This window comes from Nyctereutes procyonoides, unplaced genomic scaffold, assembly GCF_905146905.1.
Source record: "Nyctereutes procyonoides isolate TBG_1078 unplaced genomic scaffold, NYPRO_anot_genome, whole genome shotgun sequence".
Classification (NCBI taxonomy): Eukaryota; Metazoa; Chordata; class Mammalia; order Carnivora; family Canidae; genus Nyctereutes; species Nyctereutes procyonoides.
This window is the reverse complement of record NW_026575049.1, coordinates 22,437,483-22,463,121: the sequence shown is the minus strand read 5'-3', so window position 1 is coordinate 22,463,121 and position 25,639 is coordinate 22,437,483. Positions and strand designations below refer to the sequence as shown.

The 25,639-nt window shown below is 57.7% G+C and overlaps 1 protein-coding gene across 3 annotated transcripts in view; it reads left to right on the top strand.

The window, feature by feature from the left end:
- PARVB (parvin beta) overlaps positions 1-22,742 on the top strand; it is a 96,812-nt gene extending 74,070 nt beyond the window's left edge. For 2 of the 3 annotated variants that reach the window (XM_055329397.1, XM_055329400.1), the window contains exons 8-13: positions 1,248-1,267; positions 7,847-7,908; positions 10,383-10,451; positions 15,803-15,904; positions 19,745-19,817; positions 21,031-22,742. In XM_055329397.1, the coding sequence (XP_055185372.1) occupies positions 1,248-1,267; positions 7,847-7,908; positions 10,383-10,451; positions 15,803-15,904; positions 19,745-19,817; positions 21,031-21,107 (403 nt within the window). In that variant the 3' untranslated portion in view covers positions 21,108-22,742. Of the gene's footprint in view, positions 1-1,247; positions 1,268-7,846; positions 7,909-10,382; positions 10,452-15,802; positions 15,905-19,677; positions 19,818-21,030 lie in introns of all 3 variants that reach the window. The other variant, XM_055329398.1, reaches the window with a different exon arrangement.
- The last annotated feature ends 2,897 nt before the right edge of the window (positions 22,743-25,639 follow it).

Here is a 25,639-nt window from a genome sequence, read left to right as displayed (position 1 = left end):
CCCCGCCTTTGGAGTTTTATTCCTTATTTTAGGAGGTGACCTTAGAGAATATTGGGTGGGGGCAGCAGGTGTTCAGAGTGGTTAGGGACCCCTTGTCCCGGTTCATTTAACCACCTGTGCATCCGCTCCGTCGGAAAGGGAGCCACACTTCTGAACTAGAACTTTCCTTTGAGATACTACCGAGCCGTCTCTGGTCTCTTAGAGAAAGCCAGAGGGCAACTTTTAAAGAAGTCTAAAAGGCTTCAAAACTATTGAAAATAGCGCATCAAATGGCGGATTTCACGTGTAGCTTTTAGGAGCCCCCATGACACCCTGTTAAGGATCTTTAAAATCCACCACCTTCGTGCCTCGCCACCAAACCTGTTTCAGATGAAACAGATCATTAGAGATTGATCGTCTCGGTGAACCCTCCCGATCCGTTCACCGAGTGATTAATTACCGTGTCATGAATCCACGTGCGGTCTTTTCAAAACTCGGGGCTGACGTAGGAGACCACTCCTGGCCCCCTGGGAGCCGCCGGGTGAATTGGAGAGCCGCCGCCGTGTGGCCCCATGAGCCGCTCAGCTGTTCCAAGCCCACGGGGAGGGGGGGGGACGAGGGGCCTGGTGCTCGGCCTGGCACCCACAGTGGCCCTTATGCAGCCAGCCTGGCCTGTTTGGGAGCAAGAAGAGGGCAGCGGAGGGGAATGAGGAGTGGGGTGGGGTCTTAGTTATCCATAATTGTGTAACAACCACCCCAAAACCCGTGGCTTAAAACTTAAAACTTACCATTCAGCAGCACCAGAAGACCCATTTTCTGCTGAACTGTTCTCCCTATTAACCGGTCCCATGATTTCATCCCCCCCCATGGCATTAATGGGGTGATTTATTTATTTTTATTTTATTATTTTAAAGATTTTATTTATTCATGAGAGACATGGACACAGGCAGGGGAGAAGCAGGGGAGTCCGATGCGGGCCTCGATCCCAGGACCCCGGGGTCACGCCCTGAGCTCCACCACTAAGCCCCCCAGGCGTCCCTAATGGGGTGATTTAATGAAGGTGGCCATTTGCTGCTGATCTTGGGCAGACAGTTAGAAATCCACATCAGCACCTGTCCTTTGCAATTAGGGGGACAGAGAATCTATCAAACCAGAACCTAGATTCTTGTAAAAGTCCTTCAGCGGGGCGACTCAGGGCTCCTTGGGCTCCCTCTGCACTGTGCTCTGAGCCACCCTCTGACCCTCTCCCTCTCTGTTCTCTGTTGCAGGATGATGATGGGTCGCTTTGGTAAGTGCCTTGTGGGGGTGGGGAGCTTGAGTCTCTGGCACTTTGGGGCTGTGATGGGAAGCTCCTGGATGTGTGCTGTCACACGGGGGGGGGTGGGGGTGGGGAGGCGCCCCAGGACCTGGTGGGGTTTCCTGCGGCCAGCAATGCCGGCTCTTCGGCTCTTCGAGGAAGTGTGGGGTTCACCCTGGGTCTGTCCGCTCCTCCGAGCTGCCACAGGCAGGTGAGATAAGGAGAGTGTGGTGGGGGTGGCGGGCACCTGTCTGGGAGGTGGCAGGTGCTCTCTCGCTGGCCTGGCGGGCTGGTGCCAGGAGGGGGACCCGGCCTAAGGCAGAGCACACATGGCCAATTTAAGAGAGCAAGTAGCGGCAGATGGAGCTTCTTTACAGGATGTACTTTCTTTTCTTTTCTTTTCTTTTTTATTTATTTTTTTATTATTTTTTTTTCTTTTCTTTTTTAAAGATTTTATTTACTCATGAGAGACACAGAGAGAGAGGCAGAGACACAGGCAGAGGGAGAAGCAGGGGAACCCGATGGGGGACTTGATCCCAGGACCCCAGGATCATGCCCTGAGCCGAAAGCAGACACTCAACCTCTGAGCCACCCAGGCATCCCTACAGGATGTACTTTCATACATAGTTTTCCCTTTTTAAAATCACCAGCTTAACACACCTTCTTAGAGTCAGGCAGCCTTGGCTGTGGTCCTGCTGGGCGACCTTTGCATGCTCCTTCACCTCTCTGTTCAGTGGGATCTGGGGCTGGTGAGAGGACCGGGTGAGATACTGAATGTGGCCCTGGGCCCAGCGTGCTTTCTGGCGGTGGCAGCCGTGAGGGTGGGCCGGGTGGTTATTGCCGTTAGTTTTCTGTGTCTGTTCCCAAAGAGCTGTTCCCAGTCCTCTGCAGGAGCCCAGGTTCATCTCAGCAAGGGGGTGGACAGATAACAGGACAGCTTGGGGCAGCTTTAGACCCTCAGGGGTGGGGGGGGGTCCCTGGCTCTCAGCCACAGCCAGAGGCCGGGGGAGTGAAGCTCACTGCTTTGGGGACTATTTCAAAATGGAAAGCCCTCAACACCACCCCTCCCCACCCCCAAATACCACGTTCAGCAGTGAGCACAGCTGTTCGCAGGAAAAGTGGAAGCCACATGGAAGTTTCCCTGGGTGCCTTTCGAGCCTGCCGACCTGGAGCTGGTCCTGCGGGTGTGGGGGCCTCTGGGGGAGGGGTGCCCTCCTGGTCAGGCTTGGCTACAGGGCTCCGGCCCCTGCAGTTATCGTAGGGACGGAAGGCACAGCACTGCTGTGTTTGAAGAGGGCACGTGGCTCTTGGTTTTGTGTTCAAACCTCTTTAAGTAGGCCTGAAGCTGTGCTGCGCAAATTCACGGTCTTCACTATTTTTAAGTAGCCATTCAGTCCTTTTTAAATCTTTTTTTTTTTTAAGATTTTATTTATTCATGAGAGACAGAGAGAGAGAGAGAGGCAGAGACACAGGCAGAGGGAGAAGCAGGCTCCCTGCGGGGAGCCCGATGTGGGACTCGATCCTGGGACTTCGGGGTCACGCCCTGAGCCAAGCCTAAGGCAGATGCTCCACCACTGAGCCACCAGTTGCCCCATCCTTGTTATTTAAAAGAAAGGGAGAGGAAAGGAAGCCCTCCCGTGTTGCATTGCTGGGGATGTGGCCTGGCAGTGGGGAGCACGGGCTGCGGGGGGCAGGTGGCCTGGCAGCGGCCCTGCCCTGTGTGTGAGCCGGGCCATCAGAGCATCACGACATGTCTCTGATTCTCTGTGTGATGTCCCGCCCCTGTGTCGCACGGGCCCAGCTCGAGGTGTGGGGGCCCCGGGGAGCCTCCTTGCAGCAGACGGCGCAGGAGCCGGGCCAGCAGCAGGCTCCGGGCTCTGGGCTGGTGACTCTCGGGGGAAGAGCCAGGGTTCACAGCTGCTGTGCTGGTGAACACGAGGGGCATTGGAGCCTTTCCGGGGGCAAGGAAGCCCGAGAAGCCGGTGGAGTTGTTATTACTTTATAGGCTCGCCCTGCTGTGAAAGGCCGGCAGGCTGCTAGCGGGTGACAGGCCCCTGTTCTGCCCCCAGCTTCAGCTTCTGCGAGCGCCCAGGTCCCTGGGGTCCCCAGGCGGGCAGCCTCTGCTGCTGGTACTTCTCTGGTGGGACCCCCTCCCTGGGGCCCCTCCAGCCCTTGCCCATGAGGTTGGATCTCCCCCCTCCTCCCACTGCCCCTGGGTCCTGGTGCCCATCTCTGCCCCTTGAGTTGGGAGTCAGGCTTCCTAAGGCACCCCCTGACCCCACCCTCCCCCTTACGACCCACCTCAGGCTAAACTAAAGCCACAGCCCTTGAGGTGGCCTCCAAGCCCCTCAGACCACCCTTGGCACGCCCCTCACCTCCTCTCGGCCTCCTCACTCCCGCGCTGTCTGACGCCTGTGGCTCCCCGTTCATCTGAGAGCACGTCCAGCTCATGCACGAGCAGTGTCCTCTGCTCAGAATGCTCTCCCTCTGGATTCCCTGGTGGCTCACTCCTCAGCTCCCTCCAGGAGGCCCTCCCTGACTGCCCTGCCCACGCCCAGCCTCTCCACTCGCTGCTGCTCACGGGGAGCTGCCACGGCCTGGCAGGCTCGGGGTGCCGGGACACCGTGGGACCCTGGGCCCCTCCTCCTGTCCCTTCATACACGGCTTCTTGAGCTATAAGCATCCTGTGGGCTGGAGCTGTGTCTTCCTTAGCGTGCATCCCCTGTAACCGCCAGCCCTGGGCCGCGGACCTCCTGGGAGCTTCCAGAATACCAGGTGGACCCTCCTTGGGCTTTTCAGGGGGTCCCTGTTCTGTGCTCACTCATCACCTGAGCCTGCCAAGCTCAGGAGTGGGGGTCGCCCTGCCCCCCCCAGGCCCCCCTCCCCTGAGTCATCCCGTCCTGGCTGAGGTGGGCTGGGAGGCTTCTCCCAGAGGAGCTGGGAGCTGCTGCCTGGTCACCATGGCAACGGGCCTGCCAACTGCATCTCCTCCGCAGGCGGCCCCTCCCCTGTCCTGGGCTTCGGGACAGGGGAGAAGTGGGGAGCAGCTCTCCTCCTGTGCCCCAGCTCTACCTCGGTCTCCTTGTCTCTGCCAGCAGAGCTCGTTCCCCCCACTGCGGCCTGACTGGGCCACCTGTGCCGCCCCGGGTCACTGCCCTGGGCCCAGGCCCTCTGAGCCGCCTCTGTGGGCCTCAGGGTCTGCAGCCCTCCCTGGCTTTCTTGTGCTTCTCTTTGCACTTTCTGTTCCCTCTGCCTGGAACGCCCTTCCTCTCCTTGTCCCAGCAAAACCCCTGCTCAACATAAGGCTCCTGTGTGAGGCCGCACTCAATCCCCTGGCCCTTTGTCCCCAGACTTTGGGTGCCTCCAGGGACCGAGCTGATAACACGAATGAGGGACGGGGCCAGAGCATGGAGTGGTCCTCTGCCCCTCAGCCTCTGCGCAGGCCGGCGCGGGGTCAGACCTGGGAGCGCACATCCCCAGTTCCACAGCGGGTGTGGATGCCAGGTTGAGTGTGGCTGCAGCCTCCGGTCCCTGCAGACAGGCGGAGTCAATTTATATTTTAAAAATGTTACTCAAACAAAATAACATTTGGACTGAAATGAGCATCCATGAGGGTCGCACTGGGGCAGATGCTAGCCGGTCCTGGCTGATTCAGCCCCTCCCTGTGACGGTCCTGGCTTGTTTTGGGTACCTGTCCTCTCTGTGCTATCTCAGTTTACCCATCTGCCCCCACCCAACCTGGGTCCCTCCCAGGGCTGAGCTGCTCCCTCTTTATCCCTGTGACTGTCCCCAGAGCCTCCAGTGGGACATTGGGGTGGAGTGAGGTCAGGGCCCCCACAACACACCTGCCAGGCATGCTCCTCCCTTGATTCTCCGTGAGTTTAATTCTTACACCGGCCATGAGCTAGCGACTATTTTTACTCCTTCTTTATGGAGGAGGGGGAAACAGCTGCTTAGGGAAAGAAGCTACTGGCCTGATGTCCTGGGACTTTGAGGTCAGACGACCAGGATCTATGTTCATTCCTAAGGCCAGGCTTCCTGCAGGGGCGCAGCAGAAGCTCCCTAGCCCCTGGCCTCCGGCCGTGCCCTGTGACGTTGGGCCATGCCCCAGCTGCAGGTCGGGGTGGCTGGGGGCTGGCGGGCCTCCACACCCTCCCGTGCTCCCTGTACGCCTTCGCTCTGTGAGCCCAGCGGTGGCCCAGCTAAATTTACCCGGCTGACGTCAAGCTCTGTTCTGCTCCCAGGGTTTTTCTCAAGCTGCATTTAAAGTTTGTATTTTGCTTTGTAAAAGATTTAGCTTTTTTTTTCCCCCTTAGCAGACTGTTGTACCGAGTATAATCTGACTGAAATGATTATAAAAATAATGTACGGCTGCCTTGGTAGAAAAGCTGGAGGGGGGGCACCCTGCAGGGTCAGGCCTTTTGGTTACTATTGGCTTTGAGGTGAAGAAAGCTGGGCAGTCCTCCCCCCAAACACGTGCACCCCCACGTATGGGTGTATGCATGCCATACATAACACGTGCACATGCATGCAAACCCCCATGTGTGTGCGTGTACACCATACATACATAGGCCCCCCCCACGCGTGTGTGTTTGTGCACCAGACACGCACACGTTCCCCACATGGGTGTGTATACACACACCGCACATGCTCACACATACACAGCCCGTCCCCCTCTCCTGTCCTTTTTGCTTCCCACCTTCCTCACCCCACCCCCAAGGCCAAGGAGGATGTTACCTGGGCTGGGCGGGGCTGTGAGTTGCCTCCCCACACCCTAGACCTTGGACATTGAGCACTTTCCTTTTGGGGCCCGGCTGGTAGGCAGGGCTGGAATGCTTCCTCCAGGAGACCTGGTTGTCTGGCCTACTTGGGTGTCGGCCTGCCTTCTCTGATTTCTCCCTCCTTCCCTCCCTCCGTCCCTCCCCTGCATGGACCAGGCCAGGCAGTCCTGAAGCAGGCCCTGGGTCAGCTCTGGTTCTGGGCTCCCCGCCATCTCCAAACAGGCAGTGGAGGCTTCCTACCCTCACCCCACGCAGCCCAGCTGGGCTCCCCAGTCCCCAGACCTGCATGCTGGGGTTTATCTCCAAGCCCCTGCTGGTAACAGTGGGCCTCTCTGCTGGCCAAGGTCCTCTGAGCACATGGGATGGGGAGACAGCTGGCTCCTGGAAGATAGAAGCAGGGGCCATAGGGCCTTCCAGAAGCCCTCCTTTCCCTGTCTACACCACCAGCGACTCCCCACAGCCCCGCATCCACTGCGAGGCTTCGGTATTCCTGCCCGCACTCCAGGCTGCAGTGGGCTCCATCCTGCCTCCATGGGGCCCCGCCACAGCAACCCCAGGCCAGAACCAGGCCCTTGGCTCCCAGCCTGCCCTGCTCCTTCTTATCCCCCGAGAGCCGCATTGAGCTGGCCTCCAGTGGCCTCATGTTGGAAACGGACGGGATTGATTCTGTGTTGATTTGGAGCCCACAGCTGGGTCCTTGGATAGCAGAATGGGGCAGGGCTCCCCAGGAAGAAGGAGAATGGGTGGGACATGACAGGTGTCCCCCAAGGAGGGTTCTGGAGAGAGATTCTAGAGCAGAGTCTCCTGGTTTGTTGATTGGTTCTGAGGCAGTGGAGGGAACAAGCGAGACGGTGTTTTCAGCCAGCAAGGAGTTAATAGCCAACAGATGGACAAACGTAGGATGTACTCTCAAGTAGTGATTAAGTGCTATGAGAAGTGTCCCAGGGTCAGCAGGTGTGGGGCACTTTTCTAGACGTGGATGGTCATGGAAGGCCCTTCAGAGAAGTTGACATCCGAGAACAACCTGAAGGAAGCGTGGCAGGTGAACAGCAGGTGCAAAGGCCCTGTGGTGGGCGTGTGATGGAGGAGAAGCCGAGAAACCAGTTAGTGGAGTGAAGTCAGGGAGGGTGCGTGTGTGTTGGGAGCCGGGGGAGGGGTTGGTGACTGCCCCCACTGGGTCCCATCAGCCACAGGAGAGGGAATGAATTTTATTGTAGGAGTGATGAGAAGCTGTTGGAGAGCTTTGGTTAGGGGGCGGGGACGGGGAGGGGCAAGATCGATCCAGGTCTCCAGTGTCCCAGCTGGGAGAAGGGCCAGGAGCGGAGGCGTGGGCCAGCCGAGGCGGGAGGCGGCCGCCTGTGCCCGGTGAGGGCCCGTGCGGGGCTGGCAGCCGTGCCATCGGGAGGCGGGCTCAGAGGCGCTGCGCCGGCAGATCCGCTGGTGCGCACGGAGCGTGGGGACGGAGAGAGGCGGACGGGGGGATGCCTGAAGCCGAGGATGTCACGGGGGCGGATGTTCGAGCACCACCCGTGACTTTCACGTTACAAGATAGAAACTGAGAGAGACCGAGACAGAGAGTGAGAAGCATCTTTTCCTTGATTCTGCTCCTCGACCGCACCTGCCCTTGGGTTCTGGCGGAAAAGAGTAGGATTCTAGGCGGGTGGGGAGAGTAGGGGCGGGACATCCCCAGGGAGGGGGTCGGAAGCTGCCAGATTCCCGGGTTGGGCCCGGACCGGAGCAGCGCCGCGCGTTTCCATTAACCCGCCTGTCCCTTCACCTGTCCACGCAGAGCGCGACGCCTTCGACACGCTCTTTGACCACGCCCCGGACAAGCTCAGCGTGGTGAAGAAGGTAAGCCCCGGGTCGGGCTGCTAACCCCTGTCTCCAGGCCTCCCCCCGCCCCCCGCTTTTTCTTTTTGCAGCATGCACCCCATGCCGGGAAGAAGGTGGGAACGTGTTTGAGATCTCTGAAATGTTTGCCACATGGATGGAAGTGTAATTATAGTCAAAAACGTAACTGCAGCGCATAAAATTAGCACCTTTTAACTCAACATCTCTGCTCCCGGGGTATCTTCCTGCCCACCCGCCCGCTTCTGCTGAGTGAATTAGCCAGCCGGCGCCAGCGCGGCGTTTCGTTCGACTCCAGGCTTTTTCTCAATGCGACAGTGTTTTTGAGTGTGTCAGCCGCTGGCTCTTGCAGGCCCCGTTGCCGTGGGGCTGTACTCACGACCTGCCTGGACATGGGCAGGCCTCTGCTGGCCCAGCTGCTTGGGGCGCCTGTTTGGTCCATTTCCCCACTGCCCAGGAGCGCAGAGGACGAGACCTTCATCAGCCCAGGCAGCCTGCTTGTGGGCTACGGGTGGGGAAAAAAAAAAACAAAAAAACTCACAAAACAACAACAACAACAAAAAACCCCATGTGAACTGAGGCTGTGGAGTCAGGGACTGGGGAATGATGAGCTTCCAGGGGGAGGAGCTGCCAGGAGGGCTCGTCCTCACCCAGCCCACTGCGCCTGCAGACGTCTCAGTGCGGGGAGGCACTTCCCACCTCCCTGTGAAATCCAAGGAGCAGTTGGTCATTTCTGCCTGTGACCTAGGGGAGTGCCCTCTTTGTCTGGCACAATTTCCCAGAACAGGTTTCCTGATGCAGGACGTCTCAGGACCTTTACTATGGTGGCGTGTGTTGGAGTTCTCCCAAGGGAGGACTTGGCAGGAAGCATTTTCCAAACTTGCTTGTCAATGGTGAGATCTGTTTATCTCATGCTTGACCGTGACCATGGAACCCACTTTTGGAAAATGCTGGTCCAGCCTGGGACTGTGAGATGATTGGTTCTGGGAAGCACGTTGGCAAAAGGCTGACAGCACCACCCCAGTGGTCCTTCTGGGGTGGAGCCGCCTTAGCATCCTTGGGTCGTGAGGGACACACCTTGGGGCCTCCAAGCAGTGCCTCCCGCCCCCAGCCCCTACCCCTGCCACAGCTGGCTCCCATTGAGTGGATGCACAAGAGGATGCACATCTGGCTCTCCCACCTATCAACTGGGTGGCCTGAGGCAGAGGATAACCCCTACCTCAGTTTCCCCATCTGTCTGGACCCAGAGGCAGGACCTACCACTCTGTGCAAAGACCCTGCACATAGTCTACTACATGGTGTTGACCGTGGTGTGGCCCATGGCCTGTCTTTTGATAGATAGGATGTTAATTCTTTGAAAAGACGTATTTTGGGCCCGTGGGGACCCCAGTGACAAAACAAAATCCTTTTATTTGCCTGACTGGTTCTTGCTTCCAGCCTGGCCCTTGCCCACCCCCATGTTGACAGTCGCCGTGTCAGTGGCTCCATTTCCCCAGGATAAAAGCAGGAGCACCCTGTCCACCTCTCCAGGGTCACCTCCTGTTACATCCAGCTGTGACCTGAAGATCCCAAGTGTTGGCACATGTGTGCAGGGCCCAGGTGCCCACTCTGCCCACCTCTGCACTCCTGTCTCCCATGGTGTCACCTCCCTTGGCACCTGCGGGGGTCCACACGTTTCTCCTTGCACTCAGCAAACCTCCCTGCCATCGCATATATCACACGCTGGGTCCTAGCTCTCGATTTCCTCGCCGCTTCCACCAGGGGCCAAGGTGGAGAACCGTGCCGCAGGCTGTCCAGGCGGGGCCCTGTCTTGCTGTCTTCATGGCCCCCGCATCAAGCAGAGTGCCTGGCACGTAGTAGCTGCTCAGTAAATTTAAAAAGAATGAATAAGGCAGGGCCGGGGTGGTCATGTCCAGGGGTGGGGGTGCAGCTGGCGTGGTGTCCCATTGAAGCTGGGTTTACTGGCTGAGACGTTCCAGGTGACAAGTTTTAAACTTTGGTTAGAAACGAGACGCTGGGGGCCCTGTTTCGCTGAGATCCAGCTTGCTGCAGGTTACGGAGGCCGATGTGTGTGGTCCCTCGGGGTGGGGGGGTGCCGGGGCGGCCTCCTGTCATTCCTGTACATCTAGGACGCATCTAACAATGGAATCCTATTCCCCTGACGATTGTATCCTTCCTAAGGGCGCTGATTGTTCCACTACAGGATTGGTAAACACGCACGTGTGGCCGAGCACGTGCGCACGCACACGGGTTGGCCGGGGTTGTGCGTTTTCCTCTGCAGCTGGGATGGCGAGTCAGGCATGGCTGCATGAAGACCAGGGCTTGCTGGATGCACGTGAGCCTTTTATTTTAGCAAACGGAGGAGATCCTGGAAGCATCTCACAAAGCCGGTGACGGCAAGGGCAGGTCCGTCCGGGTGGGTGGATGGGAGCAGACCGCCTCACTCACGGCTCCCGTCTCTGTCTTTGCCTTGACAGTCTCTCATCACGTTTGTGAACAAGCACCTGAATAAGCTGAACTTGGAGGTGACAGAGCTGGAGACCCAGGTGAGCAGCGTTCCGGGGTGAGGCACCTGCCTGTGGTTTCAGCCTGTGCTCTGATCCCGGGTGGGCCGCCTTGGCCTCCCCCCAGGCCCTCTGTTGTAACGTCTTGGGCTGCTTGGAACACGGTGCCACGGACGTGGGCGTCCTCACAGCCCTGGAGGCTGGAGTCCCCGACCGGTGTTGGCAGGGCTGCTTCCTCCTGGGGCTCTGGGGGGGCGGGGGAGGTGGGGGCTCCGTGCCAGGCCTCTCCCCCAGCTGCAGGGACGTCCGCTGGGTTGTAGACGCCTCACCCGCATCCCTGCCTTCATCGTCACCTGACACTCCCCCCCCATGTCTGTGTGTTGTGTCCAGATGTCCCCCCCTTTTTTTTAAAATCAGCTACCCATTCCCCTCTTAAGAAACAATTCATGTTGCTGGGATCTCAACGTGCTTTTATTTTATTTTTTTTAAAGACTTTATTTATTCATTCATGAGACACACAGTGAGAGGCAGAGACACGGGCAGAGGGAGAGGCAGGTTCCCTGCAGGGAGCCCGATGTGGGACTCGATCCTGGGACCCCCGGATCATGCCCTGAGCCAAAGGCAGATGAGCCACCCAGGAGTCCCGAGATGTCCCCTTTTAGTTAGGACACTGGTAGTGTTGGATTAGGGCCCATCCCGGTGACCTCATCGACCTCCGTCATGAGCATACTTCCTAATAAGGTCACAGTCACAGGTTCTGCGGGTTAGGACTCCAACACTGTTTTTGAGGGGGACCCAGCTGAACCTGTAACACCCTCTGAGACGTCCTGCCACCCCCACCGAAGGGCTGTGGCACGTGCAATTCTTTCAGTCTAGAACGTTCCGTGCCCCAGCTTCTGTTCTCCACGGCCATGCTTACTGAGCAAGTGCTCGCTAAATACCTGTCCAACGAGGGTGCACAAAATATTTCTCCTGCAGCTAGTATATAAAATATACTCCCCTACTCCGCTCAGAGCTAACGTCACACAGTGAAAATCTGTTTCAAACGCTCCCCAGGCATCGAAGACAAAATATAATTTTCCCAGGATTAGCTGGATGCTTGAATTCAGAGTCTTTAGACCTCTCGGTGCAGATTCCCTCTAACCCCCAGCCGATCCTTCTTAAACCCCTGGGCGATTGCTTCCGTTCTGTGTCTTGCTTTGCCTTTTCCCATTTGCTTTTCTAATTAAAAAAGTAATTCAGGTTCATTGTAGAATGTCTGAAAATGCAGATAAGCAAAACAAATAAAAATCATCCCTAATCCCAACACCCGGAGATAACGGTGCCGGGGGGTTTTGTTCTGGACCTTTCCTCCACCTGGCTGGCTGATCCTGGACGGCACGGGTCTGTACTGGAAAGCCCAATGGACCGTTTTTAATTAGTATATTCATCGGTGCGTCGTTTGTCGTAGTTTGCGGGCACTGCGCACCCAGCCTCATGACCTGCTGTTGGCTATTTCCTCAGTCCAGGAGCGTCCCAGCCTAAAAATAACAGTTCCCCTTCCTCCTTCCTCGCCGCATCCCCGCTTCCTCCTCCCCAGACCTAACTGACTGCACCTCATGGTCGGATGTGTGTTCTAGACGTCGTGCGTGCGCATAGGTGCGTTTTGCAGGTGACTGTGGCTCTCACTGTACAGCTCTTGTGTAACGCGTATTTTGTTTATTTGAGTCTGTGCGCATGATGGCATCTAACCCTCTTCCCTTGCCCAGTCTGTCCGTCCGTACCAGTCACCTCTGAGGACTGCCTTCTATTCCGTCCTGAGGCTGGGCTGCACGTCACTAAGCCGGCTCCTCGGGACAGGGCGCATCCCACTGTCGTGATGGGGACTGAGGGGACTCTCTTCGTCAGGACGCGCCCCCGGCAGTGGGATCGTCAGTGCAAAGGCAGTGATGCTTCCAGGGCCCGGGGAGGTTTGCCCTCTTGGGCATCCTGGGCCCCGCCAGCTGTTCCCAGCTGTCACTTCCCCCCCCTACCCGGGGTGATGCACACAGCAGCAGTGGTCACCGGACATCCCAACTGTGACCCTACACCTCGGTTTGCATTGATCGTTATGTGCTCAGCGTCTCCCTTTTTTTCTCCTCCACCGCGCTTCAAGGAGTATCTTAAAAGTATTCCTAACCACTGGTCCACCAGAAGAGGGATTTTTATAAATAACGTGCATCCTCAGGGGGACCTGGGCTCAAAGTCCGGCTCAGGGTGTGTGCATGTGTGTGCGCGTGTGTGACATGCATGTGTTTTTCCCTCCTTTTTAAAGCCACTCCTGTAGGGACACCCGAGTGGCTCAGCAGTTGAGGGTCTGCCTTCGGCTCAGGGTGTGACCCTGGGGTCCTGGGGTCGAGTCCTGCATCGGGCTCCCCACAAGGAGCCTGCTTCTCCCTCTGCCTGTGTCTCTGCCTCTCTCTGTGTGTTTCTCATGAATAAATAAATAAAATCTTTAAAAATAAGATAAAACAAAACCACTCCTATATTCTGGGCAGCTTTCTAGCTCTGCGGCACTTGGGCCAGTTACTCCGTGTCTCTGCGCTTCTCTCCTCATGTTGAGGGGGCAGGGCAGCAGATATGGGGGTGGGGCTTGATGGAGGTCATACCCTTGCAAGCTGGGCATTGCCCTGGGAGCCGTGGGAGCTGTGGGGTGTCCGTGGGGCGTCCGTGGGGTCTGAGCAAGGGCACGCCCCTGCCTCATGACAAATGTGTGCTCTCCTAAGTGTGAACTAGAAGCGTCCAGCCCATGGGCTGATAAGCCGCCAGCTGGGCCTGGCTCCCAACCTCCCCGGGACCCCTCTCCCTGCCACGCCTTCCTCTGTAGCCCCCATCTCTCCCACCACCCGGGCACGGCGAGGCCGTGGGAGGGAGCAGAGGCTCTCTGTCCCACTCACCTGCCCACCTCCTGGGCAGTTTGGTAGGGGCAGGATATTCATTCACGGATGTCCTGGAAATGGGTCAGCGCTGACGATTGAGCTGGTTTCGTTGGGCCTGCAGGGGCCGTGTCACCGGGGGAGTCTGGCCAGCACACTCTTCCTGGAGCACGGTCGGGGGGGAGCTGCTGCGTGGAGGGGACATGGTTTTAAAAAGCCCTCTGATCTCCCTAAGGAGATGAGTAATGTGGCTTCCTCATGGTGTGGATGCATGACACCCTTGCCACGCAGACGTGGGGCATTCACCAGTCAGATCACGTCGGACCAGGGCCTGGAACGCTCTCCTCGGAAGGATGGTGTCCCTCTGCCTTGGGCTTTGTTTCTTAGCTGCCCTTCCCCTTTCAACTTGGTGATACTGGATGTTTCTGATTTTGACTTTACATCTTTAAATTGGAGGCCTTGGTGGCCTGCCTAGGATGGGGGAAGGAGCTCTTGTTTTTTTCTTCTTTTTTAAAGATTTTCTATTTATTTATTCATGAGAGACACACACAGAGAGAGACACACACACAGGCAGAGGGAGAAGCAGGCTCCCTGCAGGGAGCCCGATGCTGGACTCGATCCTGAGTCTCCAGATCACACCCTGGGCTGAAGGCGGTGCTCAACCGCTGAGCCACCTGGGCTGCCCCTATTTTAATTAATTTAAGCATTTTGTAGACATAAGAGTTTTGGCACTTGGTTACATAATAGTATGAAAGTTCTTAACATGGTAAATTTTATGTATGCTTTATCTCAACTAAAAAAAGTCCGCATAAGCCAGATATGAAAGGATAAATATTGTACAGTGTCACTTATGTGAGGTCCCCTAGAGGAGGCAAATTCAGAGACAGAGAGTAGGGTGTGGACACCAGGGGTTGGGTGAGAGGTTTGGGGGAGTTTGTGTTTAACGGGCACGGAGTTTCAGTTTTGCAAGATGATGAGAGTTCTGGAATGGACGGATGGATGGATGGATGGATGCACACAGTATGAATGGACTTAATGCCACTCACCTGAATACTCAAACATGTATAAAATGGGAGATTTCACATTATGTATATTTTACCATAGTAAAAAAAAAAAAAGTCTGCAACATTCAAACGAAAAAATAGGGACGCCTGGGTGGCTCAGCGGTTCAGCGTCTGCCTTCAGCTCAGGGCGTGATCCTGGAGTCCTGGGATCGAGTCCCACGTCTGGCTCCTTGCATGGAGCCTGCTTCTCCCTCTGCCTGTGTCTCTGCCTCTTTCTCTGTGTTGCTCATGAATAAATACATAAAATCTTTTTTAAAAAGTCTAGGTTTAATAGGCACATGCGGCCAGGGACGGTCATATTGGATGACACCATTTCAGACATCGGGAGGCTGGGGTCCTCACAACTACTGGGCCTGCAGTGGACCCCAGCAGGGCTCAGCCCCTCAGAGATGCCATCTGCCCTCCGGGTGTGGACTGTGCCTTGGTTCTCTTGTCCCCTCGGGCAATTTGCTGTATCCTCACTGGTCTCCATTGCTTCACCTTTAAAGGAAGTAGCTGCTCCCTGGTTTATTGGGGGTGGGAAGGGCTGTCTGCCAAAGAGCTGGATCTTTTGTTTTAGATTCCTGGTCCCTCTCCTGTGGGTGGGAGGTGCTGCTGGGCCAGGTGGCGGGGAGAGGGGTCTTTTTTTTTTTTTAAGATTTTAATTATTATTATTATTCATGAGAGACACACAGAGAGAGGCAGAGACCCAGGCAGAGGGAGAAGCAGGCTCCCCACTGAAGCCTGCTGTGGACTCGATCCCAGGACTCCGGGATCACGCCCTGAGCCGAAGGGCCACCCAGGTACCCCAGGAGAGAGGTCTTGATTGAGGGCTGCAGCCTGCAGGGCTTTCCCTGCCCCAGTGCTGCCCAGTGTTCAGGGTCTAGCTGGGATGGACACTACATGCTCATCTAGATGGACACACAAAGGCTCATTGTCACCAGGCTCAAGCATGGGAACACCTCATCCAGCACTGAAGAAAGTGCTCAGGAGCTGACAAAGTGAGCAGGGGAAACAGGGCAGCAAACCCCAAACCAGAGCCTAGGGCGCCCTGCAGGTCATGAGTGGATCCCGCCAGCTGCCAACACCCATGACATGCTTGCCGTATGCAGGGTGCTCCCTGTTCCCTTCTTGCCGGGTCCTCATGCCAACCCTGAGACCCTGAGTGTTACCCCGAAGTCAGTCCTGGGGAGACGGACCTCATGGCCGGGCTGTCTGGATCCAGAGCCGTGGCCCCATCCCCATGGATGCGCTCCAGCCCCAGCCACATGTGTGGCCACGTCCAGTCCCGAGCCACATGCTTCACACCCGGGTCCTTCCTTCACCTAATTGCGGGTTCCTGCCTGCACGAGGCACAGATTTCTGACATGAAAACATTCTCCTTCGTTTGAATGGGTGCAGAGCATTCACCACCTCCATGTACAGCCCAGACACATCACCGCATGTTTCTCTGTAGTTTGCAGATGGCGTGTACCTGGTTCTGCTCATGGGCCTTCTGGAAGACTACTTTGTGCCCCTGCACAACTTCTATCTGACCCCAGACAGCTTCGACCAGAAGGTACGTGTGTGTGGTCTCCATCCTCAGAGCAGCCCCAGGCGTCCTCACTAAAGCGCGCACCCTAGATTATCCCCCAGTGGCTCTTCTTGGGGTTTTGGCTGGAGTCCTCCAAAAAAAAACAAGAAACAAAAACAAAAGACTGCCCCACAAATGGTCCTGCAATTAGACACAACCCAACCCTCAGCAGTAGACATAAACCCAAGTGTCCTGTGCCACATTCTCTTGGGGTCTTTCACCATGAGACGGTACCATTTTTAATCACTGTGGTCGGACGTCTGTAGAGTTGCAAATCCTTCTCCTGTTTGTTGATGTGCATGTGTCACCTCTGGTTCTCCCGGCTAGGTCCACCTCCCCAAGTGCTCTTCTCAGCGGTAGCACAAAGCCCCACAGCTCTGAGGCCACTGTCTTCCTGTCTCCCCTACTCTTGGACAATTAACTCATTTCTGGGGTTTTCCCCCCTTGAAATAATAGGGCATCTCCTCAAATATAGATATATATATCCATTCCTGTGAATTTTCTAGGAACATCCCCCCCAATGGGATCGTTTGGGTCAAAGGGCGCAACCTCTGAATTCGGGTTGCCGCGTCTCGTGTTCACTGCGTGTGACCGGGTGTTTTGCCCGCTGCTCGGGGCCTCCCCAGAGTTCAGCCTGTGCAGAAGTAGTTAGTGCGTTGCCTTTAGAAGCTTGGCATATGCACGATCCATATTGCTTTGGACTCACGGGCATCTGTCACTTGATTTTTCCCAAAGTGCTAGACCTGTGAGTCAGAGAGGCCGACGATGCAAGCGGGTGGCGGCCGCCAGAGAAACATCCGACAGTGGGGCCAGTGTTTATCAATCTGCATACTTCTGGCACCTTGCAGGCAGCTTGCTCATGGCCAAATTGTTCTTGCCTCACCTGCTGAGATGGAATCAGAACAGAGTAGAGAGGTCCTGGCACGTTTGAGCCGTGGTGAATGCAGAGAGCTCGAGCCAGGGGAATGAGCAGAACTCCCATTAGGAGACAAGGGCGCCTTTGCTGTCGTTCTGGAAACGAGCACACGGCTGATGTGGCAAGGAGGCTTGTGCGTTTCCAGGCCCGACCTGGCTGGTGGCAGAAGCATCGTGTGGGAGAGAGATTTCTTCCTTTGTTCAAATTAATAACAATGCTGGCAGCAGCGGTGAATTGAGCCAAGTAGCTGGATCTGGGTTTCTTCCCAGGATGAGACTGTGCACCTGGCGGGGGCAGGGGTGCCCTCCCTCCACCTCCGGCCTTATTCCCTTTGCAACAGGGCTGAGAGTTTTTGTTGGTTGCTGCCCTGGCCTGGGAGGTGCGGGAGGCCTAATGACCATCTCCAGAGCCATGGAGGGAAGGCTGCTTTAGGGGACAGCGTCCAGCGTGCATCCAGTGGCCCATTCACCCTCACGAAGGGGACGCCCTGGGGGTGGGGGTGGCTCTGCGGGCAGCCGGAGCTCTCCTTGGGGAAGATGCTAGAATTCCCGTGGATTCTTAACCAGCTTCCTGGTCCCTCTTGGGGGAGCGATGCTCATCATGAGAGTCACTGGCAGGTTCTTTGCAAGCTCGTCCTCTTTATTAGCCTCCTGACATCACGAGCTCACGGGCAGTGGTGTCTCCCCGCTGCGTAGACCTGAAATCGCTCCAGGCCGGTCCCTGCACCCGAGCTCTTGGGCGCTGCCTGCAGCTGTGGCAGGGCGGTGGGGGCTGCTGGGGTCCACCCACTAGCTGTCTCCTGGGGGCGCAGGCTCCGTGGGGGCGCATCTGCTCTGATGCTGGGAGCTCTGCATTTCCAGAAGGGAGGGCACTGAACGTCCTCTGAGCGCAACAGGAGACGGGCCCGGGGCTGCTCTCCCCACACGGAGTGATGACCTGTGTTTTTAAACAATTGCCCTGGATTTAAAAAACAATGAGACCAGACAGCTCGGACGTCCTAGGTTGCTGCACACGGACAAACGGCGCTCTTTGAGCTTTCTGGGACATGGGCACGAGCCGTGGCTTTGTGTTTTATCGTCTTACTCAGTGGGAGCCACTTTGCTGAATACCTTGTGCCCATTGATCATCTTTCTGGAAGACTCCACAGTGTCCCTCTCTCTGGGGAGCAGAGACTCTGCTGGTTCGTACAAGGAAAGGCTTTGCATTCCGTCCCCTCATCATATTCCCTCCCTGGGGTCAAGGAAATGGGATCCGCCCCTGTTCTGGAAACTTCTATCCTTCCATCGCCTGGCCAGGTTTTCAAAAATCCCATGAATTGCAGAGGGCAAGGATTTCAGGGTGTCCTGGCCGGGTGGCTGGTTCCCAGGGGCGGCTTGGGGCCTGGTCCCCTCGGGTCTGGGGAGCTCTTTGCTGTTCTGGCTGCACTGTTCCGGGTGCCTGGGGCCAGGGGTCGGCGGAGGTGAGGGTGCCTCTGGGATGAGAGCAGGGCGGCCAGGACTTCCTGCCTGGCGGTTTGCTCAGAGTGAGAAGAAAGCAGAAGGGAATCCTGGACAGGGCAGGTGTGGGGTTTCAGGAGCCTGACCTGCTCAGCGCCGAGCACTTTACCAGGAGCCAGCTCTCCTGTCCTCACCCACCTCGGCCCCGGGACGGCCTCCGAAAAGCAGCCTTGGCTCATCCCCACCGCCCCTCCTCCGGGCCAGGCCGGCTCCCTGCACCCAGGCGTCTGACACCCTGCGTGGCATTCCCGCTTGGCCCTCGGGAATGGCCCGGGATCCCCCTGCCCCCTGTGTCTGGTCACGTGCAGCCCCGTCCAGGGCTGGGTGCGAGGGGCCTGTCCCCACACAGGGCCCCTCTGAGCGCCACCTGCCCAGTGCTGGTGCCGTCAAGGGTCCTGGAGGCCACTATGCCATCCCTGAGCTCCTGTGCGGGGGTGGGGTGGGGGGTGGGGGGAGTGGGTGGGAGGGGTTGATCAACTGCAGGTTATTTTGTCAAACATCATTTTCCTGGTTAATTATTAAACTACAAGTAAAATGCCCGTATTTCTGGTTCATTTACACGGAAATCATAAAGATATTACTGTTGAGAGGATAGTTGATTACTAAGGGCCCCAGGGTCCTCTCTAGCTCTGACTCTATGATTTATTTCATTTTCTGGTGCCCCCCCAACCCCACCCCCTGACAGCCTTTGCTCCCAGCAGATGGCTGGCTGTGATGTGGTTGGTCTCCCGGCGTCCCTGTGATTCAGGTGGATAAATGCAGCAGAGAAGGTGTTATTTTAAACCTCTTTAGAAGCTGTTAGCAGAATATAAGCTTCCAGCATCCTCGTGGGCTGAGTGGTACCTTTCATTTCTGGGAGAAGTCGGCGGGGGGGGGGGGTGCGAGCATCCATCTTCCTGTGACATCTGGTAAGTCGAGGTCAGAACCAGGGTCCTGCCACCTGCAGCCACCACCGGGCTGACTTCCGTTCCAGCAGGGTCCCTGGTACCTGGGCCACCACTGCCCTTGAGCGGGATGTCCTGCCCGCAGCTGTGCACACGCGGCTCTGTGAGGCCCTCCCAGCGCACGGTGGGCAGGCCGCTCTGTGCTGGGGACAGTGCGGAGCTCTGGGTGCTTCTGGGAAGTGACATCCTCTCCGAGCCTTGGCTTCCTTGTCTATGAAAGTGCCAGAGTCACTGTCACTTCTCATTGTGTGGCCTGTGGCAGAGCAGACGCTCGGGGACCCCAGGGCCCTCGAGGGCAGGCTTTGTGCCTTCACCCCTGCATCTCTCTGAGCTGCCCCCGGTCACTGGTTGAGCGGAGTAAGGACCGTCTAGTAAACATCTTCGCCCTACACCCCTACCCAGCCAGCGCCCTGCACTGGGCCTGTTGCGGCCTGTGGATGTACCGATTCTGCTCTCGCTGCCCTGGCAGGTCCACAACGTGGCGTTTGCCTTTGAGCTGATGCTGGACGGAGGGCTCAAGACACCCAAGGCTCGGCCTGAAGGTAACGTCTGGCGCCCGCCCTGCCAACCCTGGCCCCCGCGCCCCCTGTGCTCTTAGCTTCAGGGACCCAGGAGGACTGTGCTGGCAGAACCACTGTCGCTGGTCGCTAGTAACTGCTTGACTCGGAGGACGTGACCTCTGCCCACGAGCCTTGGGATCTGCACACCCTGCAGGTGCCAGCGCTCAGGCTAGAGATGCCTTGAGAGGGTATGAAAGGCTTGCCGCAGTTGGACGAGTGTCAGGCTATGTCCCTGATGGCCAACAAAGGGCAGTGCTTGTGAGCAGGGACGAGGCACGGTCATGCTGCATGTGGGGCTGAGCAGCAGCGGAGAGCCCCGGGGAGCCCCGGGTGCACGTGTGAGCCCTTGTGTTCCCCCTGAGTCGGTAAGCTGGTCGGCAGGCCGTCTCTCCTGGGTGAGTCTTGGTCTCTTTTACAAAATGGAGAGGCAGGAAGGAACCAGCTCCCTGTGCCAGCTCCCTGTGCTTCCCTCCGGCTCTGGGCGGAGGCTGGAAATGCACTCTGGGACCAGGTACAAGGACGCCTGTCGGTTCACGGCAGCTGCTCGGCAGCCTTCCTCTGTACGGGGTGCTATGTCTTGCTCTGAGGGTGAGTGCCTGCAGGGGGAGAGCATGGTGATCATTCTGTGGCCACAGAAGGGCCTTTGGCCTCATCTGGTCCGATGGGCCAGTTTCACCGGCAAACAGGCGGAGGCCCAGAGCAGGGAGGGCACTTGTTGGCTAAGTCATAGGGCAAGTGAGGAGGAGACCCGGGTGCCCTTCCCACCAAAGAAGGCAGCCTGGACTTGACGGGCCGAGGGTCCTGCCGTGGGCTGCACCATGTAGCCCATCGCTTGGCCTTGAGGGCGCAGGAGAGGGCAGCAACCCTGGCCCCACCCTGCCCCAGAAGGCCTGCGCTCCGTCCTGGCACAGGTTGGTGCTTGGCTGTTGGAGATCCCACAGCACATAGACACCATGGGTCCCCAGACTTGCTGGACCCACGTCCTAGAAGGGATGCAAGAGGAGCAGCCCTGTCCTGGCCATCCCAGGGGCTCACTCGGGGCTGGCGGCTTGGGGCCTCTCAGGGCCACTTGGGATGGCACCACCCAGGGGGTCAGTCTCTAACCCGAAGAGCTTTAACCCCATGCCCCCTGCGCACCAACGCTAGGGCTCAGGTCCTCTCACCTCTCCAACGGTGCCTCTCTTTTCTTCCGCAGATGTGGTGAACCTGGATCTCAAATCCACCCTGAGAGTTCTTTACAACCTGTTCACCAAATACAAGAACCTGGAGTGACAGCAGTGAGCCGCAGAGCCTGTGCCGGGCGTGCGGGCCTGGCTTCCCCCACCCCACCCCACCCCACCCCACCCCACCCCATCCCACCCTACCCCTGCTCCACTGGCCTGTTTGTGTCATTGCTCATAAGCTCCGTAGTGTAACACACAGTGGGCAGCATCCTTTAAAATGCAGGGCTCGGCACTCCCCTGTGCTTGCGTGGGCCCCATGGGTGCTCACGGGACACTAGTTGGCCCTGATCCCACCCAAATCCCCCAGCCTGTGGGAGGGGCGCCCCGCAAGCCTTTCCACGGAGGAGTTAACGACCGCGGGTGATCACAGCAGCCCCGACCGCTCTGCAGGAGCCATGGGTCAGCTTGACCGGTGCGGGCGACTCTCCTTGGAAGCAAGGCCTTTTTAGTAAAAAGCGTTTTGTAGTTTTAAAAACTCCCCTCTAAAATCCCAGAAGCTTCTGATGGGATGGGAGGGCCCGCCCCCGCCCCGCCCCCGCCCCTGCCCCACATTCTGCCTCTTGATCAGCCAGTATTCTTTTCATCTACCTTTTGCACAAACGTCTAAGACCCGGGTGACCCTCAGCTGCCACTGCGTGGGAGGCAGGATTTGCTGAAGCGATGTTGGAGGGGGATTTTTTGGTGCTGTTTTGGGGTTTTGTTTTTGGTTTTTTTGATGACAGCCAAGTAAGTGGGCTGCGTCAGGAGCCAGATCTAAAATGTTGCTTGACACATCTCAGAGGCCCTGTTTGGGAATCGATGCATTTTTAAGCTTTTAAAAAACGGAGTCTCTCCATTTGCAGGGGCCGCTGTAACAAAGTGGGGACTTAGACGACAGGAAAACAGGACTGTGTTGTCTCCCAGCAGCGGAGGCCCAAAGCCCAGCATTGAGGCAGGGCTGGCGCCGCTGGAAGCCCCTCTCCTTGGCTTGCAGGTGGCCATCCCTCCCCCGTGTCCTCCCTCTGTCCCTGGCTGTGTCCTAATCTCCTCTTATAAGGACACCAGCCATAAGGATGAGGGCCACCCATGTGACCTCTTTGTAACGTCCTGGCCTCTGCAAAGACCCCATCTCCAAGTATGGTGACATTCTGAGGTGCTCAGGGTTAGAGCTTCAACATATGGATTCCGGGGGACACAGTTCAGCCCTTACTGGGGGGATACGAAGTCTTGCGTGGCTTTCTGGAACCCTGCTGGCATCTCCCACTGGGTACTCCGGAAAGGGATGCTCTTGGTCCCCTCCCCTACTCACCTTGGCTCAAGAGAGATGGGGGGGCCTCCCCTCTGCTGAGGGGGGCACCTGCACTGTGTCACTGCACCTGCAGCGCCCCCGCCAGCAGCCTCCTCCCTGGGCTCAGCATTTGCTGCCAAGCAGGACGGGCCTTTCTCATCTCAGATTTTCACCTTCCCGCTGTCGATCGATCGGAGCTGTTGAGCTGGTTGTTAGTATTAAATCGAACGCCGGCGCTCGCGACTCAGGAAACCCTTTGCTGTTGTGTCTCAGCTCTACAGCCGCCAGGCTGGCGGGAGTTTCCAAATAACTGTTCTGATGGAAGTGGTTTCCCAGCAGGGGCAAGAAATAATTAAAACAGTATTACGGTGTCTCTTGTGGGATGCGGTGACATTAAAGGGCCACTTTGACAAAATAGCCAAGGCTGGAACGTTCTGTGCTGACTTCATCACACACATAGAATCCCAGCCGGCCCCCAGAGCCGTGCGGCGTTCACAGGCAGGCCTGGCGGGGCTGTGCCCACCCCTGGGGGCCCAGGGGGGTGGAGGGGGTGGGGGAGACGGCGTTTGGAACGAATGCAGTCTCGGGGTGTTCAGCCCAGGTGGGCAGCTCTGGCGGCTGCGAGGGGAGGCAGTGGTGCTGGGCGGCGGGGAGCTCCTCCTCGCTGGGCAGGGAGCGCACGGCAAGCCCTCTGTGCTCCTGGGAGGAGGGTACAGGGGATCCCGAGATGCGGGCCGACGACGTGAACAGGCGCAGCTGCCTCAGTGCGGACTATTGAGGGCCACGGCGCCAGCAAAGCGTGTGATCTGTGTTCCAACCTGGTTTTATTCAGGTTGGTTCGGAGGTGGCAGGTCTGCCTTCTGCACACCTGCCAAGGCCCCTGCGCCATGTGCGTCTCACCCCCCTCCCTTCACTGTCCGCTTTCAATCAGCTCAACACGAGGCCTGGACATTCATGCCCTGGCATGCCTGGGCATCTTCTTGGGGGTAACCTCTGCAGCAGAAGTCTCTTCCTTGACCCTGGAAAGTTCTAGAACCTTTCCTTCTCCATTGACCCACATTTTCAGTGGATTGTTTTTCTGTCGGCAGGGGGTGGGGAGGGGCAGGGGGCCCTCCACAGGAACTAAGTGACAGTGAGAGAATTTGCGCCCAAGTGGCGCCGGCTTAGGGTTAGGGGCCCCGAGCGTGGGCCCAGGTGGGGGTGGCGAGATGGTCACCTTTTATCCTCCTCCGAGTGGCTGTTTGAGTCCCCCCTGGCCACGGGGAGGCTGCTTGCAGCTTTGCTTCCCCTGCAACAACTATAGGATCTTATGCACGTGGAGCCCCGAACCCATGGGCCCGCATGTCCTTATTTGGAGGTGATAAAGAGCTGGTTTTTTTTTTTAAGATTTTATTTATTTATTCATGAGAGACACAGAGAGGCAAAGATACAGGCAGAGGGAGAAGCAGGCTCCCTGTGGGGAGCTTGATGCAGGGATCCCAGGATCGCGGGGAGCATGCCCTGAGCCACCCTGGTGCCCCACGAAGAGCTGTTTTTTAAAGGAATGGAACAGTTTTCCCACCCTTTTGTGTGCCCCTGTTTCATTGTCTTTTTAACTGTTTTAAGCAGTGTTGCCATTGGATTTCTGGATATTGAATGAAAGCCACTAAACCCCTGGCAGTGTTGCCAATGCCACCCCCCTGGCTGGCAGCGGGAAGCCAAGGCTCTGCCCATGAGCCTCACTGCCCCGACGCCGAAGACTCGGTTAGGAAAGTGCAGGGTGGTGCGGACAGTGAGCTGTTATTTATTCCTTTTTTTTTTTTTCTGTTAATGATTCTAATAAAGAACCTGAAAGCACGAGGCTGTGCGCTGCTTGTGTCTGGTTTTGCTTTCATGCACTTAGTGGTCAGTGATCGTGCCAGCCCTGGGCTTGGGCCCGGGACGTGCGAGCTCCAGGAGCTTCCAGTGACACCGGGAAGTGGGCAGAGGAGCTGGCTCGCAGCCCGGTGTGGGCAGACAGGCCCCGCGTGGGTTGAGGCCGAGGCCTTCCTGGGTGGGAGCCACAGGGAGAGGCGGGGGCAGAGTCACCGCAGCGGGTGAGCAGGAACACCGAGCAGCGCTGGGCCAGTCCGCCTGCTTGCCTGGATCCAGCGCGGAACGTGACGTGCCAGCAGGCCGGTGGCACAGGCTGGACGGTGCTGCTCTGGGGAGGCGGCGTGCTCCTGGTGCTGCAGGGCAAGGGGCCCAGGTGAACCCCGGCGGCGGCCAAGGCTCCACGGTCCTCTCTGGCCCTGCTGCAAACCTTCCCTGCACAGGTCATGGTGGGGTGGGGGGATTCAGGTGCCTCGGACATGTTAAAATTGTCACTTAAAGTATCGCTAACCTGGAGAGAGAGGCCTCGGTGCTTTGAAAGTACTGAGCATCCCAAAGTGCTGCTGGCAAGGACCCAGCTCTGGGGAGACACCGGGTCCAAATCTGCTTCGTCCCTGTGTGACTGCTGGCCAGCGAGTCCTCCCTCCCTCTCCACGGTGGAACGTTCCCCCACCAAATCCATCATCCCTCCTCGCTTAAGATCTGCCTCCTTCGACTGGTAACAAATCCTGTATTAATCTAGGTTCAGATGCAGATCACCAGAGTCTCCATAGTTGCTTGCACAGGAAGGAGTCGAATACTGGGAATGAGGTGGCCCCAGAGCCCAGGAAGGCTGGAGCTGCAGGCCGGGGACAGACCTCCGGCCCCAAGGCCTCTTCTAGTGACACTGCAGCGCCGGCTGCCTCTGCTGTGACGGGGGACTGCTGAGTGGCCGCCTGCACTCAGTGCTGGGGTCAGGTTGTCTCCGACCAGCCTCCTGGTCCATCCTCCCATGTCTGCTGCCCTGGCCTCGCCGGCTGCCTGACCCAGCTTTTTTGCCACTCGTTTCCCCCTGGGGTTTGGCCCTGGCAGGAAGGAGTGTGGGGGAGAGCGAGCGAGGGTCGCTCGTGGGTTGGCATGCCCCCCTCTAGCGCAGCCCCTGGCTGGTGGCCGGCTCAGGGCCTCAGTGGTCTCTTTCTGGGCTCGTGTCCGCTCTGGCCTCTGCCCCATTGGGCTGCAGAGGGTGACAGCTCCCTTGTGTTGCTAGGCTCGGGGTGCAGCACCGTCTCCTCAGGTCCCCTTAGCCCTGCCCCAACAGGTGCTTTATTAAACTCCTCAGGTTCCCCATTCGGACATGCTGTCTCTGCTGGGACCTGGCAGGTGCACCTGCCCCCAGGGCCATGCCGTGTCTGCCACGCTTGCCCAAGCCAACTGGGGTGTGGGCCCCGCTGCTTCCCGCCCCCATGTGCCATGGACCCCGGGCT